Raw genomic sequence first — 19002 nt, 5'->3', positions numbered from 1 at the left:
ATGTGGTTAAAGATGGACCTGATGAAATTTTTATTGTAGGCAAGAGCAAACTTCACAACCTTTTTGACATTTGAAGTTTGATTTGAAGTCATACTGTGACTGAAGGGAATCAGCTGAATTTGTTAAGTAGTATTTAACATAAGTCTTCTTTAGAATTAAGATACTTCATAAAAAGATGACTGATAGAGTTAAAAGTGTTAATATATTGACAACAAGGTAAAATAATGCTGAAAATACTCACCACTTTCAAAACAGGCATCAAATATAAGATGTCCTCTTTTAGGCTGCCCACAGTAACCAGCTGGGAGAACAATGTACTTGCTCACGTTCCCTGCTATGATATCATCGCTTCCAGTGGAACTGCCTGTTGCAGCAAAAGTGAAAAAAAAAAAAAAAGGCAAAAACAAAATAAATTTAATATATAAAAAACAGTAGAAGGCTACTTCCCCACACATTTCTACATAAAATAAAATGTGCAGCATTTAACATCTGCACCAGTAAATTAATTCTCTCTTTTCGAAGTGTATATAAGAATTTTGATACAATAATGGCATCATCTGTTAAAGCCTCTCTAAGGAACAAACCACCCCACCTGGTTTCTTGCATGTTTATGACCTGTGGCTCTGCCCTTCAATATGCATTAGCCTGATATTCAGCTGGATCAACTTCTTTCAACAGGAACTCTCTAGCTCTAGATCCTGCTGGATTCCCTGGAATTGAACTCCTCATCAGGTTCTTTATCACAACTCTCAGAAGCATCTTCTTCTCTATCAGCATTAATGGGACCTTCTTCCTCTATCCTGCTGCCTATTTTCATGCATCTTAAATGAACTCAGAACCTTTGAGACTTCAGTGCCACTCATATTTGAAATTTCAGAATTATTAGAAGGAAGAGACATACACTCATAGAGTCATGTGGCTACCCAAGCCCTCCTTGTTAAAAAACAAAACTCAGAAAAAGAACTTGAATAATTATTTTTTTAATGGGACATTATTTAATGGTAAAATATATAAGGATATAAAGTTTCCACACAATGGCATGATTTTTGTCAAAATACATCACTAGTGAATACACTGAAAGCTTTATCCTTACTGTAAAATTACAATAACAAATTGCAGTCTGCAAAATATTTGTTTTGTCAAATAGGGATAGAAGAGCACTATTTTTTTCTCCATTTGAGATATGTACAAGAAAGCAATCAAATAATTGTATATTGTATCATACATTTATATTATAGTGTGAGAAACATTCAGCACTTTCTTTGCTACTTACAGCTTGGACAAGTAATATTTAACAATAGAAAAACTATCTTCTGTATTATAGAAAATGAAGAAATGGTATGGCTTCAAGTGCAGAAGGCATGTGATGGGATAATGGGATGATAATATCTTATTTCACTCTGATAAATAGGGCTACAAAGGCTTCTAGAAATAGACTTTTGGTCTGTACTGATTTTTTTGACATTTAAATGGGTTATGGGGGATGATAAATGTGACATAAAGCTCAATTTGTTTTATTTTTATATTGAAAACTATTTCACACAAATGTTACAAGCAATTCATATTGTCCCTGAATGAGGAAAACAGCTTATTAATTAAAAGTGACCTTTCCATACATAAAAGTATTCTACCTCTTGAGGCAAAACACCTTAGCTAAGGTAACAAATTATATCAATGTATTAGTGACACCATAGTTAAAGGGTCTGTCAGGCTTTCTATCATATGCCCGTATTTTTACAAGTACATAAATCCCACATTAAAAAAATATGCAAATCCAGGTCTATATTTGGCAAACGAATCCCCAGTCTTCCCTAGGAAGAAATTTGAAAGAAACTTACTCTCTTTGGGAAGTACTACAACAGAACAAACAGAATTTAGACCTTTTTTTACTTTATCATATCTAAAAATGTAGATATTTAATAATGCATGATAGTATTTTTTAGCAAAATTATTTTATTTATAACCTCCAGGTTATTTGTTTTAGACTGAATAATTACCCACAGACAGCAATCTGTGGCATTTAAATTATTTTCTTTATGTGTATAATTGATACTTAGGATATTTTAACTGGATGATTTTTACCAGCGTGCTAGTACAATTTGCTTAAAGCCTGGGAACACCAGAGGCAAACTGAGGCCTGGATAGGGCATCTACATGGCTGTGATCCTGTCCCTTGATAAAATTCACCCCTCTGCATTGTGCAAGCTGCAGTGCAGAGCAGCAGCCAGAGGAAAACCACTTCCTCAGTTTCACCTGAGTTGGACTAATACAATATATTAGTTAAATATATTAATATAATATTAATATTAATATATTAATATAATCTGTTGCAGTTAAGATTAGTCAAGTTGGTCATTTGCAATCAAACATTGTGGAATTAAGGAAGCAAAGAAAAATTAGTGGAAAACCTGCAAATCACCATGAGTGCTTGAGCTGCCAGGGACCAAAGTGAAGGAGCCACCTGAGTAGAGCTGTTTGAACTCCTCTTGGTAAATGTTCCCTTTTAAGTCTCAGCTTAAAGTAATAGACCTCTTAGAAATTGTGAAAGATAACTGGGAAACACCACTTAAAGATGAAGAAACTAGAAAGGATTACATTCATAGCACTGGCACCATAAGACAGTGGAAGAAAAGCAGGCAGAAAAGAGATTTACATCTCCCTGGCAATTTAGAAAATCTGCCAATGGAGTCTTTACACAATGCAGAAGGAAGCTGTCAAGTAACTGTGTCCCAGCAAAAAGTTTCCATCTGCTCCTCCTGACCTAATGTAGCCCTCCAGGAATGAGAATAAAATCATCAAATAGCCTGCAATTCATAGTCATTTAACAATATTACTCTCCTAGGATGTTCTTTATTCCACAGTAATTAGAATATTCAGAATACACTGTTGCTATATTTTGAGTTATATTATCTTTAATCTCTAAACATGCAAAACTGCTGTCTTTGAACTTTACATTATTAAACAGCACAACAGCACCATGTCCCTTCTGGCATGTTCTCCTTGGGTGATAAAGAAAAGGCCAGAGCACTGCCCAAAAAAGAGCCTGTATGAGTCCATTATAAACCATGGCCTCACGCCTGTGTGTTCACACATCACCACCCTCAGATGGAGAGAACAGCTACCCTGGGCTCCAGTTCTCTGGCCAATACAGAGATCCTGGCCCCACAACTGGGGAGCCCTAAGCAGCTTTTCCTGGCTGGAGGCAAAGATGTATGACAGAAACTTGTGGGGAAGGGAAATAGCTCTTCAGTCAGAAACAAACTGAAAGGGAAAGAAGAGAATTAACTGAAGTATATCCTGTACAGTCCACTTAAGAAGACCAGATTCTCCTTTGAAAAAAAGGTTAGATAAGACAAGCAAAGGCAAAACCTAGAAAAGAAATTGTCTCAGAATGTAGTTCTTATTTTGTCAATTATTTTTCTTATGGGTTGTAAGACACATAGCTATTTTATTCTAATTCTTCACAGCTTAAACTCCAGGAGGCTTCAGCAAATCCCTAGGATTTACTTTTACTGCAGTATTAAACTTTAATAGTAATTTTCTATCAGGTATAAAATCTGTGGGTGCCTGAAATCTCTGTAAGTATATAAGGCTTTAAAATAAAACCTGGGCAGAGTCTTCTGGTATCTGCATTCATCACTATTGTCATTGTGGATATATTTCACATCAAACTAGTGAAAATGAATAGAATCAGTTCCAGGAGATGGGGATTTGTGGGAGGGAGAGTTTGGAAATTTCCAGAGTTTCTTTGCCCTTCTTAAATTCAAAGGGTAAAGACAACTTTTCCTTTTTTTTTTTTTTTTTTTTTGGTTTTTTTTGTTTGGTTGGTTGTTTTGGGTTTTTTTTGTTTTGTTTTGTTTTTAGGAAAATATTCAATCAGCATTTGCTACAATAAACATCATGCAAATTTAACTATGTTTTCTTTAAACACTGTGGTTTCAAGAGGAAGGTACCTCTTTAGAAAGTAACTTCTTGAATTGGGTAAACAATGAGCCCAGCTTCCAGAAGTGCCAAACAAGAAAACCCATGGAGTAACCAGCCAGCAGCTACCCTCATGCTACATTAGTCAGGAGAGCACAGCTACATTAAAACAGACATGGAAAAATATAGCAGGAATTTGCCTGGAAAACCAGCATCTTTCTTCTTATCACACTGCCTAACAATGACAACCAATTAGAAAGGTGAGGTAACACAAAAACTTACAACTGCAAGGAAACTTTGTAGAAGTCTTTCTGTAATTACAAATATAATCAAGATACCCTGCATTCTCTTATGAGATCCTTATTTTATAATAAAATTAGAATACATTTTGCTGCTGTAAACCTATGGTATAAAGATCTAATAGCCAGATCCCTATCATCCAGGGGCCAGGAAAAATTTCCAGGTATCCCAGAAAAGCTCCACCAGTCTTGAGCCATACTGTTAATAGAAACCCACACAAAGAAATGAATCTGAACTCTCAGTACAGTTTGCAACAAAAAAATATTAATTCAGATGACCAACACCAATTCCTATTAATTCCAAAACATTCCAAGTCTCCAGATGAACACTGCTCAACTCACACTTTGGCTAAGAAGCACTTATGGAAGTTATGCCAATAACAGTCTGCTCCACAAACCTAAAAACAATGTCATTTTAGCAAAATTCTTTTAAATGATAGCATTTAGTACAGGTCTATAGTCTCAATAGCTGATTATGTTCTCTTATTCTTTGACTTTTTTTTTTTTAAGAAAAGCTTTTATACCATTGTCCCTGGGCTTCAGAAACACTGACATTCAGGAAGACAAGCTATTTCTGCTATGACTTCTGAATGCTCTGTAGCCATTCTAAAAATCCTACAGGCAGCAGCAGTCAGGAACTTGGAATTCCAGCTCCATGGACTTAAAAATGCTAAGAAAAAGAAGAAAACACAACTGTCATTTTGATCTTCACAGCCATGTATCCCGAAGCAAGGCTTGGGCATGACCTGGAGAATCTAAACATACTGCAGAGTGCTGTCAATATGAAATGTACTTAAATCACAGGCACTGTGATCTGAAAAGAAAGAGGAAAAAATGTATTCAGACTACAAATCCCAGGGTTTGAGACAATACTCGGCATGGTAGCAACCACACCTGCTGCCTCACATTGGAGTACTGTGCCCATTCTGTCACCATTACCTATTTCAAAAGTCCAGCAGGGAAAACATTGGTTACCACAAGAAGGCATTGTCATATGGCTTGGACTAGTTCTAAAAAATAGTAACATTGTGTTGTCATTCAAAAACCAAATTTGAGATAGAGCAGCTTCGCAGCAATTGTCTCTTCAATTACTTTTCTCCTATGGTTTGACCAACAGACTGCTTGTCAAGCCTGTCTCCAAACTGTGAGATGATATTCATATTCAAGAAAACAAGGAAAGATGAACTGTAGTTTAGTGGAGATTATCATGCAAATTCTGAGATTTGTACAGATTCACAGGTTCTGTAAGTAGTCAGGAGAAATAAACTGCCATCTTACTGCCAGGGACTTGAAAAAGCTTGTGGTTGGTTGCATAATAGGAAGAAAACAAAATTTATGATTTGGGTCTTTCATTTATTGCACAAGTTACTCTTTCTTCAAAGACTACCAGACAATATTACCTTTCATATTTCCTAACATGACTCCTTAGCTAATCCACCATTAATTTTTATTTTGGGTTAGAAGCATAAGTAGATCTAAATACCTCATGCCTCTCTAGATGCACATAGCCAGACTCCTTTACTCTAGCAAAAGGTGTGGAATAGGTGTCTGAGTCAAAGCTCAGGGTGGAAAATCTTGTTCTTATATGCAAAGATACAAAGCAAAATGATCAGTAAAGCTGGTGACATGTGGGGTGCCTATGAAAGGCTCAGTGGTACCACAAAGAGGACTTTGCCTGCAACATACTGTGCAAAAAGCCCAGGGCAAGTAGGGACAAAAAGGCAGATGAGGTGCTTAGCCCAAAACAAAGCATTGACCACCAGGCTGGTCAAGTGTGAAAAGGTGATGAGAAATCTCCACTACATGGTCCTTTCAAAAGGACCAGATCCATGCAGAGATTCAACTATCCATCCAAGGTCAATTATAGCTCCTGTCCAAAATCTAGTGAGAAATATTCAGCTGGAGATATTTGGCAGACAAATACTGCTCTGCACAATGACTCCTCACTCCCAGGGGCTGGCATTGTCTTATGAGTTTACAGAAAAAGAAGAAAAGTCAGCTTGTGTGGAGTGCACTTATTTCATATGTGATATTTGTTTCCAATCTTCAGCCTAAAAACTTTACTTCAAGACTACTCATTTATTATCTCAGTGTGGGCTATCCCCAAGGATATACCTTGCAGTTAAAGACAAATGGCAATGAAATTTTTTGTATCACTTTAGTGAAATCCAAAGTGTGCAAGAAGGTATGAGCAGATTTTTCTAATGAAAATTTTAAAACGTAATTAATGCTTTGAACTCAGCAAGCAGGAAAAAAAATCCATTACTCTTTCTACTGCACTTAGAAGCTCTAAACTAAAATTCTACCACAAATGAATAATAAAAAAGAATGGAAAATACAGTTTTATTAAATACGTTAACTAAAAAGATGTTTATTTTAAAACATTGTAAGGATCAGTGAATTTCATGATACATAGATGTATTTTTAACAAATATTTGGTATCTTGATAACATCAAAGGTATCACATGATCCAACAGTTGCTATAGTAGCAATACTTAAGTAAAAAAAACCACATCAAATAAAAGCATAAAACATATAAACAGTAAACAAAATTATAGTAAATAATATGCAACCCCAGCTAGCAGAGAAAAAAGATAACAGCTATTGACTTAAACTAGTCCTCAGAGTTGCATCCGCAAAAAAGTACCAGCAAGGCCACCTTTTCTGGGAAATAAGGGATTAGGTCTCAGAGAAATAGGTCTGCATGTGAAATAGGTCTGCATGAGAGGAGATGCTGAAACCAGTCAAAAAGTACACAGGAATTCAAGTTCTGGGTCAAGAAAAAAAAAACTGGGGGATGTTCCTACCATTCCAGGGGAAAATCTGTGTCTAGGAGTTCTGAGGCAGGAAAAGAACTGAAGAGCTAAAACCAATCCCTTGTGTGGTACCACAGAACTTCTAAAAGTGAAACTTCCATAGCATCCAATATCTTTCTGAAATTTGTATGCAACTCATTTCCCAAAGACAAGGAGGGTGTGTGACCTGCAAAAAAAATACTGAGTCAAGCAGGCAGGCAATTGCAGGGTTTGGAATTGTAGTGGAGGAAATTTCAGGTAAGGGCAAAACCTGATATTACTCACAAAACTGGAAAAATATGGTAGTGGTTGAAGTAACTCACTAGTATTTGCTGGTGCCATCCTAAAATGCTGTAAATATTTCCCATGCTATTTAATACTGAAACAAATCAGCTTTTATATATCTGGGTTTGTGTTATATGTGAGGGAGCATAGAAGAAGTGGAAGGAGAGATTCATGGATATACATTGTGTATAAATCCATATATACTCCTGGATAAAATCCATATATACTCCTGGATAATATGTATATACCCATGTTTCAGCTGCCCTGGGTGTTAGGCACTGATTTAACAAAAGCATGTTATCTTGCTTAAACTTGACACCATAACTGGAAGAAGTTATGACAAAATAAATTTCTAAACTAGAGATAACTCACATTGAGCCAAATTAAATGTAAATAAACCATCTTAGATGTAGCAACCAATGCAGTGACCCTGACCCAATATTATATAGCCTTTAATGCTTAACAAAATTTAATCTCTCCAAGTTAACAACTTTGTGTGTCTCCTTTCTTGGGGATTAACTGATTCGCAGCTGGGAAACTGAAAAAGACTCAATAGGTAATAAATATTCTTGATATAACAGAGAAGTAAGTTGATTTCAGCTTTTGCAAAAGGCCAAGGCTTTATTTCTTGTCCTAGTTTTCAGACTCCTCAGCCCTGACTATCACATTTAAAATGTTTGTCCACAAATGACATCTCATAAAAATACCAAGTATAAAGTACTATGGAAGTCTTTCAAGAATATCAGCAAAGTCAAGTATGAAACATATAAACAGCACTTTTTCTGTTTATTAAAATTAGTCTGCTCATGCCATATTCCAAACACCTTTCATGCCTTACTATGTCTGCTGATTGAACAGGAACTTTCCAAATTTATATTTAAAGAGATGTCTATGCCCTAGTGTGGAAGCATGAGGTTACCTGCTGAATCCCAGGAAGGCCAAAGGGAGATAGCATGGCTGTGGTGCTGAGCTAGCAAGCTGGATCATGGACATTATTCCAGGGTTAGCACTGAGGGAATACAGCTGTGCTTTGTAATTTGGATAGGGCTTTTATCTCATTCTCAGCTATTCTTCACAAGCAATCAGCCTGGTGATCCTCAGCATAGGTCAGATGTGGCACTACACCAAAACCACTATTAACAGCTATTTAAATTTTTTTTCATACCTAAAAAATACTACTGTACATTTCTTGCAGATGCACCTGCCCAAATTTTCAAAAAAATTATTTGATTATCATTAATTCAAGTGTCCAGGAGACTTCAATTCAATTTCTGACTCAACCACTAACATCATTACGGTGGTAATGAATCTTTATCCATGGGAAACTGGGCCTTCCATGAGGGCTCCAGGGCAGGCACAAAATCCTGTGGGGAAACACATCAGCAGCTTTGCACAGCACCATCTCTCTTTCCCAAGTGACTGGAAGAAAGGTGGACACTGAAGCTGCTTGGGCTTCCATCCTGAGTGCAGTAACTGAAACCTGGGCAACCTCAGCTCACAGACAATTTCCATCCTGGTTATTAGACACAATCCTTGTACTCTTCTTTGGGTTAAACTGCTATTTTCCTTGGCTCTTGCTTCCTATTCACCTGTTGTTTAGGGATGTAAGGATGCTTCTAGCAGTTAACTTAAGCCAGCAGTAGTTTCAGCCACAGTTTCTTCACTTTTGAGTTACACTCTTCTTCACTATTGCATATTTAAAATAATTTGGGGATTTTAGTACTACTTCTGAAATAATTGTTCCCCCAGGTTGCTGAAATCAATTACACTATTAATTACTTCCATAGTTATAATTACTCATTTAAACAAACTCCTTTAACTTCTTCGTTTAGAACAGCATTTCTCCCTACTTTCCAAAAGTCCATTCCAAAAAGTAGTACTTTAAACTATTGAGAATTTTTTTGATTGAAACATTGCCCACTCACATTCCCTTTATTTAATAACATAATCTAGTATTTCATTTCAAACAATTAGATCATTGCAGTTTTATTTTATCCACAAAGCACTGTATAGCAAAAAAATATTAAATACTCTTTCAGAATTCCCATTTTCTAACATAGAAAAATGTCAGCAAAAACAAACCATCTATTAACTGTCTTGCATCAGCAACATAACAGGAATAAAACTACAGGGAAAAATACTAACTAATACAGCATATTCAGCAGTTTTTTTAACTAAGCAAATACTAAGTTGATACAATATTTATAGGAATATGAAATGCATACAAAATATTTCAGATATTCAGAACACAAGCCGAAAATTCCACCTGCAAGAAGGCTTACACAGAGAAAGCTCTGAGATCAAATTACTGTTTATTTGTACCACTCAGAAATAAAATAACCAACAGATATAGTGGTATTGTGCCTAGTTACAAAACATCTGCTGTTCTGGAGCACCACAGGCTTTGGGTGTAGGTAAGTAGTACAGAGCCAAGTTTATCTCACAATCCTATTTCACATGGACAGGTCCCATGAAATAATGCTGCTGCTTTTGGATTTGTATAGGTTATTTGAGGAATTTTTCATTAATCAAACACACCATACTACCTCATCTGTATTTTATATGCATGAAAACCTGATAGTCACTTGCCAGGCTTCCCAGCACTGAAGTTGTCTGTAATGGCAAAGTGCCTCTGTTGCTTATTGCAAATGAAAACACATCAGCAGAGCTGCAATGAATCCAAACGGGCTCCCCTTGCAATGGATTCCTGCTGCTCTGCTCTGGTGATTCACGGGAACTGATGTTCCACTTGCTTTAGTGGAGATTGAAATTCAACACATTTTTCAAGGTGCTTATGAAATAAAATGTAAAAGGAAAATCTTGCCAGTTTTCACTCATGATTGTGAGATTCACTGCTAAATAAATAGCTCTGTGAATTAGGTAAATTGAATCATTAGAGAGCTTATTCATCTAATAATAATAATTTAAGACAACTACTTTTTCCTCCATCCCCTTTTCTATGCTCAATTTTTGACATAATGAAACTATGAAATCAGCTAGTTTACCATACTGAGAGAATAGGGATACATATGTATATTAGAAAATATATGTATCAGAATATGTAAATTTTAGTCTCTAACCTTTATACATTACTTATCCTAAAATAGAACCAATCACAAAAAGCATTTACTATACAGAAATACATCAAATTCATTGCCAAACATTTGCAAGACGAGAGTCCCAGATTTAATACTGAAGTCCACATCCCGAATTTGAGAGTCGGTGACAAAATGAAATGGAAATCATTATTATTTTGGTAGAGCAGTTTTCCAAATCATTTCAACATACAAATTTTAAAGTTACTTCAAGAAACTTATGTAAAAATCCAAAGTTAACAAATACAGCACTTCTTAAATGGCAGGCTTGGCTTCTCTGGCAAAGTCAAGAAAATTAAATGTGGGGACAATGTGACAAGGAAGCTGGGATATGGGATACATCGATGTGTACCCATAACCAAGTTCAATTAATTGTAAATTGGTTTACCTCTATTATAGATTAATGGCAGACACAGCTTGAGCCCAGAAAAACTCATTATCTCAGGTACAGCGCAATCTAAACATGGCAATTCTGCATCAAGGGTCTGCATGCCAACTACCATGGGGGATCACTTGAGAAATCTAAGCTGGCTTCTATAGATTCCCATCATTCTGGAAAAGGGCAGCACGACAATCCTCCAGAAACAAAAGTTATGTAGCCCAATGCACACACCCAGGTGGCTGTGCTGGAGCTGCTCTGCATCAGCAGCAATGCTGCAAGCAAAGCAGCATGGCTGCATCTCGGTGCCATCAGCAGGAAACAGCTGCACAAACTCCCCTCCGTGTCCTCCAGCACCTCCTGTATCCAGGGCTGCTGCTTTCTGTTACCAGGTTGTCAGACATCCTCATTAAAAAGCTTAAAAGAAGGTAACGACGACCATTCAGTCACTTCCTTCTGTCCCTAAGCAGGTGTTGTGGAGGAAGAGGAAGAGAAGGAAGGAAAATTTCCCAGCGTAGAGAAGTTGTTCATCTCTCCTGTGGCAGCTGACAGCTGTCGTGTCAGGTGTCCCACCTGGAGGGTGGGCTGGTGCTGCAGATCTCAGCGTCCCAGTCCTGGTAGTGGCCCCATGTGGAGATCAAGCTGGTTCCATTGTAACACAGGGACATGACCATAAAAACCTATTTTATTCAGCATTAAATCTATATAGCTCCACTTCCAAAACCAGAAAAGTTATGTAGGCCACATAAATGCATTCTGAGGTTGATCTGATCTTTTGCATGAGACTTTTGCCTACTAAAAGCAGTAACAGCCACGCTAAAGAAACTTGCAGAAACTTCTGTTTTACAAATTTCAGTATAAAACCTATTAAAATTCTCAATATGTCTCATTTTACTTTTTACAAATTCAAAAGCCTCCTCTCACAAGTGCTAGTAATTAATAGGGTGCTTTGAACTTCACTGAAAGAAAAAACGTTGAGAGGCTTGAGGTAAGTAACTTTTCAAAGCTTTGATTATTCGTCAAAGAAAAAAAATGTATGAAATATGGCTAGGAAATGGTAAACCATTCAAAAATGGCAACTGGAACACCCAACACATTCCTGTTTCTTTCTTTTTCTGAAATTATATATTCTGGTTGTATAAAGCCTTCATTAGTATTTCTCAAGTCTCCTTATATGGCAAATTACGTAACAAAAATATTATCAAAGCTTTAAGTACCAAATACATATTAGCAGGTCTTCTTCAATGAATTTTCTAATGGGGATCTTTTTTTCCACTGGATAACTGAAAAATGTTGGAAATTACTTGAATAGCAGCCTACTGACAACAGAGTCTAATGATCACTATAGTACCTTTCTGCAGCAACTAGTTGCTGTACAGAACTTCAACACACAATTCAACTTATGCAGTCAAAACTGAAATAGTTAATAGTCTTACAAAGAGTCTCAGATTTACTAAGAAACCTTACTCTAATTTCCCCTGGACTTCCAACTGCTCTGGCTGAAATGTACCAACGCATTCAGTAAGTTCTGGCAAATGTCTTTATTGAACAAAATAAAGATTCCCATTTCAGATTTGTTTACAAATCTATGCTGCATCATTTTATAAACAACTGCAAACAGCTCTTTCTGCTGTGTGAACATCTGCAAGGCTGGGCCCAGTCCCCACACAGTTTTCCAATGACGTTTGAAGCCTCCTTGTGCTGATAGGAGGATACGGTGGGCAGATCCCTTTCAGCACCAAGGCTGCAATGTCTTTACCCAAACACTGGAATTCTGCTATGCTCACAGGTTAGTCATGTATATTACAAAATAAACTCTGTTGTTTGTATACTTTAAAATTCAGAAATCATTTAAGAAAAGTTAGCTCAATTGAAGAAATTCAGTTTACCTGGAGAATCAGAAGTACCACTGATGTACAGTGTTATTTTAATGACTAAGATTAAGAAATATTATTAAAGTAATTAGCTGATCTCTCCTGATCTCTCATGATAAAGCTGGTGAATTAGTTATCAAAAAAGCCTGTCTTTAAAGACAAATAAATTATTTTCTTATTTAGTTTGGCTTTTTATTTAATAATTAAGGCCACTGAAAAGAAAGTAGATATGTTCTGATACTAGAATGTTGTCATACCATATGTGATTAAATATTTTTTTAAGAATATTTTTTTGGAAAGAATAATGAAAAGATATCTTCAAAATACTCCAGCTCAGCATAATCCTATTGAAATCAATTAGAAAACACTGCAGAATTTACACAGCTGTTCTACTGGCCCCTTCATGTGCAGATCTCTGAAATAATAAGCTGAACACCAAGTGTTTTAGGAACACTAATTACTACACAAACTTTGGGTGGGGCTTGAACATTCAACAGAGGTTTGCAGATTTCTTCCCTGAAGCCAGGTCACAGCACCGCTGTGAACACTTTGTAAATTCCAACCATTCTTAACATGAAATGTGACTCAACACCACTCTGAAAGGTACCGACTGTGACATGTAAATAAACATTTAAAACTCCACATCCAGGATTTCTGGTCTAAAGACATTTATTTATATCCTGTCCAGTACTGTGAGTAAATGCCTTTTCTTGCTTTCAGTATGATTTCAGTGATGATGACACAATGAAATACCAGAAATACTAATATCCACCAAATGACTAGCAATTGTGGAATAACACATATTAGAACTGTCAATCCAGGCTAATATGCAGTTGCCTCAGATAGAAAACTATTACAGAACTCAGAGATAACCTGCACCCTTTGATCATTCAGGTTCCAGATACAAGTCCTCTGAAGGTAATACAGATGCCTTGAACAGAAACCTGGGGAGAATGAGATAACTAGTGAAATTCTAAACTGGAAAACACTTTCATCTGGTTCATGGGTCAAACACTTCAACAAATACAGGCATTCTGTACTCACAATGACCTACTCCTAAACCTCCCTTAGAGAAGCTAGAATGTCCTCTTTGCTGCAGAACTGGGACAATAACATTCATCTGGTTTTGATGAAACTTAACTGGTGGTTTTCCTGTATCCTGTATCTTCCATAGGTTTATGACAGCAAGGTCAGCTGAGCAGAACAACTGGAAGTCAAAGCAAGAAGCTCCTGAGAGTAACTAATTAGACTCAATCATTTTCATCCTCCTGCATGCTTAATTTGTGAAGATTTACGTTGCTTTTAAGTTGGATTCCTAGTTTGAGACATGAAGGTTTCAGTCTGGAAAACTAAACAGGAGGCATACAAATTCAGAGTTTACTGCAAAAAGCTGATCTAAACAATTTCAAGAAAGCAGGTAGGACTGAGGAGCCAACTACAATGGTAAAATGATTAATTCAGAGTAAAGTGAGCTGATTTGCAGCACTCTAACCAAACATCAGAACACAGAAACTATTTTAATGGATTAGAGCAGATGTTTGCCTAGTCCAGTGAGGATAGCAGCAGAATATGAACTCTGTACTAGAGAGGTGTGAGATAATCTACCTTCCATATTAAGTCTCAATTTTACTTGAAATAGCACTGAAACTATGATGTAGAGAACAATGCTGAGCCTAACTGTAGACAAAAAGCTGATGGAAAGCCCTCTTCTGAAATGCTTTGTGCAATTCTGTGTGTCCTAATCCCCCTCCTCAATTAAAAAAATTTAAAAGGTTAAAAATTTGCAAAAAACCAGAAACAAAAATCTTCTATTGGGAAAAGGAATAGAATATGAAAATGTTTGCATATCGGGGAAGAGTAAGAATAAAACAGATTAAGATATTTACCTCCCTATAATAGAAAGAGATACTAATAAAACTGAAAAAAAATTCTTGATTTAGAAAAAGATGTATTTTCCATAAAGTATAGTTAATTTACAAAATGTCTTGACACAGTGTATTTTCAAATCTAAGAGTTTTGAGGGGTCATAAGCATCCTAGATGTGCATAATTCACTGTCAGATAACCTTTTGGAAGAAACCTAACTTTTATAATCCCTTATCTCTAAGTGCACACTGTATTTTTTCTGACATTGACTCTTGTCAAACCTGGATTCTGAATTAAATCAGTAAAAAAATGGTCCATCACAGAAATCTGTCTGCTATCAACCATGAATAAGTTACCTTCAATTTCTCTGTAATACAGTTTCCTTATGCAAAAATTGCAAATAACTACCAGTATTTCAAGATAAGAAGATGAGAGATGAATTATTACTTGTGTTTTCTGATCCTTGACTAAAAACAAGATGTTGCTGTTAAAAAAAAAATCCAGCAAGTATAACATCCTCATACTCTTATACTGGCTAAATTGATTTATATTGTTTGAACAATGTTCAGTCCTTCTGTAATGGCTTTATTCTCCTTGCATTTGTGTAAAATGCAGGTTCCAGAGCTACCTTCCTGTATCTCCTAAAGACTACTCAAGATCTCACACATGATGAAGACACACTAAGCAGCGAGGATGCAGCAGGAACATTCCCCAGTTATGTGTTAAACAACAGTGTCAGTGTCACCCAGCAGTAAATGGAAGGAAAAAAGAGATTCTTTGAGGGGTTTGCCATGGAAAGAACCTGCCTGTCAACTTAGTGTCAGCTGACAGTCAGAAAAAATCCAAAACACCCCACCTTTTTTTCTCACAGCCTAGTTTCCATGACCTTTCTTAAAAGTGAGCCAAGATCGCAAACTTGCTTCTTTTTCTCTGAGGGTTTTGGGTCTTTTCCCTATCTTTGTGATTCTTTGCATTTTTAATTCCTTATCTGGTTCCTCCAAAACAGAAGGACCTGCAAATTAAACTTGCAAAGTGGCCAGACAAGCATTGTGTAACTCAAGCAGACATGGACCAGGACATGCAACTTAAACATGAATTCGGCACAAGCTGGAACATAACACTAATGAGAAAATCATTGATTAATCAGCTGCAAAGGTCAGAAGTGGGAAAAGTACTGGGCAAGACTAAAATCAAAAAAAAAGTACTGTGACACTGCAGGTTTAAGCAATCCAGCAGAGAACACAATGTAAGTTAATATGGAAATGGTATGAAAGTTACATTCCATGTTGAAGTTACTGACAAGGGCACAGGTACAGGGGATAGGCAGGAAAGCTGACAAAGTCCAATGGCCACCAGGGATCTGTTCCCCAATTCAGAGCTCAGGCAGAGCTGACCACCTGTGTGAGCAGTGGTGCAGAGTGCAAAGGATTAAAATAATCACCTGCCTCATGGACAAGTTCAACACACAATAAACTTCACAGTGTTTTTCCATGGGTTCATCAACAGTATGGCTGAACACAGGGAGCTCAAGAACCATATGGACAATCCATTTAGATGTATGTGGTATCATCTCCTAGAACACAACAGAATTTTACATACTTATCCCTTTTTTTCACCTTAAATGGACTAAAAATCCAAGATAGGTTCTATGGGTATTGCATATTTATTTGGAGCTACTTCTGAGGCTGAAAAGCAGAGGTGCAGCAGCTAACACAGCAGGCTGGGAAAATGAACTCCTGGTTTAGGAACCCAGATAATTTATGTATGGTACTGCGGGAGATTAAATATTCCGGGATACTGTCACCTTTGTTCCATCTTCCAAATGTTAGTATCTCTAATTTTTGTAATATTTGTAATATTTTGAGAGCTTTCACGTGGATTGGAAAAGACCTTAATTGGATTTTGTCACAACAGGAAAGACCCCTGTACCTAGAGGGTCCTTACCATTTATGAGACACAAAACTTCACTTCCACAGACAAACTTATCTCACATACACAGTTAAAGCCATTGTTAATACGTCCTGAATAGGAAGAATAACATCTGGGACCTTCCTTAAAGTAATCCTCAGTGTAAGGGATGGGAGCTGTCAGGGGTGCTGCTCGCTCGCTCTCTCTGCAGCCTCCGGGTACTTTACACCTCCCAGACAGGTCAAGCAGCACCTGCAGGTCAACCCGCAAGCTACCAGCCTTTTGCTGCAGTTTCAATCCCAGACCTGTGTCTTCATGTATTATTTTTTCACGCTAATTCACGCAGGAGGTCGTTTCTTGTGTTAAGGGGAGCTCCTCTGCACCGCCGGTTTGCTCTGCTCTTCGCTACCGCCACCTTTGCCCCTGCGCGGGAGGACGGAGCAGGCTGCGGGAGGACGGAGCAGGCTGCGGGAGGACGGAGCAGGCTGCGGGAGGATGGAGCAGGCTGCGGGAGGATGGAGCAGGCTGCGGGAGGATGGAGCAGGCTGCGGGCTGCCCCACCATCAGCCTTCTCCTCTGCCCCACCGGGGCTCGGCCCCGCAGCGCCGGCCGGGTGAGCCGGCCTCTGGCCCTCACACCTTCCACGCCACAGCGGGTCAGTCCCGCTCAGGCAGGCCTGGAATGAGGGGGATTCTTCCCTCTCTACCTGCCTGAAAGAGCTTTCCCCACGACCACCTTGTCCCTGGGAAGACTCTCCTCATTCCCCAAGGGAAGGGGCTTTGCCCTTCGTCACAGCTCCTCGGACAGGAGCCCCTTCCGCGGCTCCTTCATCACCTCACTGCCCCCGGCCAGAGATGCTCCCCCCCGTCTCCCCCAGGAGAAGGGCTCCGTCTCCGCACTCCGCTGCGAGCCAGGCCCCCTCTACCGCCAGAAGCCCCTGGAGAAGGGGGGCTCCCCCTCTCCCCCCGCCCAGGCGACTGCGGCTGGCACTGACCCGTCTCTGCCGTCCTGCTCCTCTCCGCCATATTTGTTGTCATCCCGCCACCCCCCCAACGCCGCCCGGCCGTCGCCATGGCAACGCGCGTCACCGCCATGGGGGAGCCCCGCGCTCCCCGACATGGCGGCGGGGCTGACGGCCCTCCCCGGGGACAGCCTGCCCGGGGACAGCCTGCCCGGGGAGAGCCCTTCCCGGGACCGCCTGCCCGGGAACAGCCTGAGCAGGAAGCAGCGTCCGCTTCCATCCTCGCCCAGCCCGGCGGCCGCCGCGGTGATGGCGGGCGGGGCGTGAGGGAGCAGCGCCGGCCGCCCGCCCCTCACGCAGCACGGCTCCCTCCGCCCCGCCCCGGCCCGCCCCGGCCCGCCCCCCGCGGGCGCTGTTTACCGGCGGTGCTCGGTCGGGGAAAGGGGGTTCGTTTTCCGCTCCCTGGTGGCTGTCCGCCACCTCGGCAGCTGCCGTCACTGCGCCCCGGAGGACGGAGCTGTGCCGGTACCGGAGCTCCTCCCGGGACTCCTGCCTGCCCGTGGGAGTCGGTGGGGGCTTGAGGTGCGCACAGGGCGCTGAGGAGGCGAGGCTTGTTATCACAGATTATCGGTTAGGTTGGAAAAGACCTCTGAGATCATCGAGTCCAATCTAAGACCAAGCACCACTATGCCAACTAGACCATGGCACCAAGTGCCACGTCCAGTCCTGTAACATCTTCAGAGACGGCGACTCCATCGCCTGCCTATGCTGTGCATTCCCACGTCTAATCACCCTTTTTGTGAAGAAATCTTCCTACTGCCCGATGTCATGATGTTACGTGTCCCCTTCCACACAGCTCAGGGCAGCGTGGGGCAGAGGGGCCGGTGTGGGTTGAGGGTCTCTGTGGCCCCAGGGGAAGTGAGCGCATCCCTCCCGATTCCGGCCTCATGCACTGAGCTGCAGCACGGCAGAGGTGGCCAGTGCATGTGTGCGTGACAGCCCCACCCTGCCCCAAGGCTCAGCAGGTGAGTCTGGTCATGTGGCAGTTATGTCAACTTTTATTTCATTTCTTTTTTTAATTTCTTAAGGCAGCCCAGTGGGGAGCTTCATTATGTGTGTGAGTGTTGCCCGTCTGTCTCCTTGCCCCAGCCCCAGCAGGTGAGCCTGACCATATGGCAAATGCGGTGCTGGGGACGGGAGGGCTTCTGTGTGCGCGTGTTCGCGGGCCCGCTGGGTGACACTCACCATGTGGCAAACACGGCGATGAAGGCTCTGGTGTACAGGGGCTAATTATGTGTGTGAGTCCCGGGGGACCCGGCAGGCTGGGTGTGATCATGCGTGTCTCACTAGTGCTGAGGCGCAAGCTCCATTGTGCATCCTCTGTGCAGACAGCTCCAGCCTCTCGGACCACAGGACGAGCGCAGGGTTACAAGCACAAGCACCAAGACTGATGTTTATGTGCTTACACCGGCAGACGTGGGGCTGAATGCACCCCGAACCAGGTGGTTGCTAAAACTGTGAAACAGGGAGTACACCAGTAATGCTAAGTAATGGAAAGAGGCAGGACTGTTTGTGGTTATGCACACGCTCAGGTGCTTGCTTCCTTAGATTTTATTAAAT

The 19002-nt window shown here is 40.1% G+C and overlaps 1 protein-coding gene across 12 annotated transcripts in view; it reads right to left on the bottom strand.

The window, feature by feature from the left end:
* The window catches only part of BEND5 (BEN domain containing 5), an 879444-nt gene extending 861827 nt beyond the window's left edge, over positions 1-17617 (bottom strand). For 9 of the 12 annotated variants that reach the window (XR_014956859.1, XM_085585660.1, XM_085585668.1 and 6 more), the window contains exons 1-2: positions 17416-17550; positions 242-364 (exon numbers count right to left, since the gene is read on the bottom strand). Coding sequence is in view for 11 of the 12 variants with exons in the window: in XM_085585660.1 (XP_085441786.1) it covers positions 242-364; positions 17416-17515 (223 nt within the window). In the remaining variant the exon portion in view is untranslated. Of the gene's footprint in view, positions 1-241; positions 365-17415 lie in introns of all 12 variants that reach the window. The other 3 variants (XM_085585667.1, XM_085585666.1, XM_021529103.4) reach the window with 3 other exon arrangements.
* Positions 17618-19002: the final 1385 nt, after the last annotated feature.

The sequence above is a fragment of the Lonchura striata genome, chromosome 8 (assembly GCF_050655825.1).
Source record: "Lonchura striata isolate lonStrDom1 chromosome 8, ASM5065582v1, whole genome shotgun sequence".
NCBI classification, from domain to species: Eukaryota; Metazoa; Chordata; class Aves; order Passeriformes; family Estrildidae; genus Lonchura; species Lonchura striata.
Note: the sequence above shows the minus strand (reverse complement) of the source record. Positions and strands in the feature narration are given on the sequence as shown.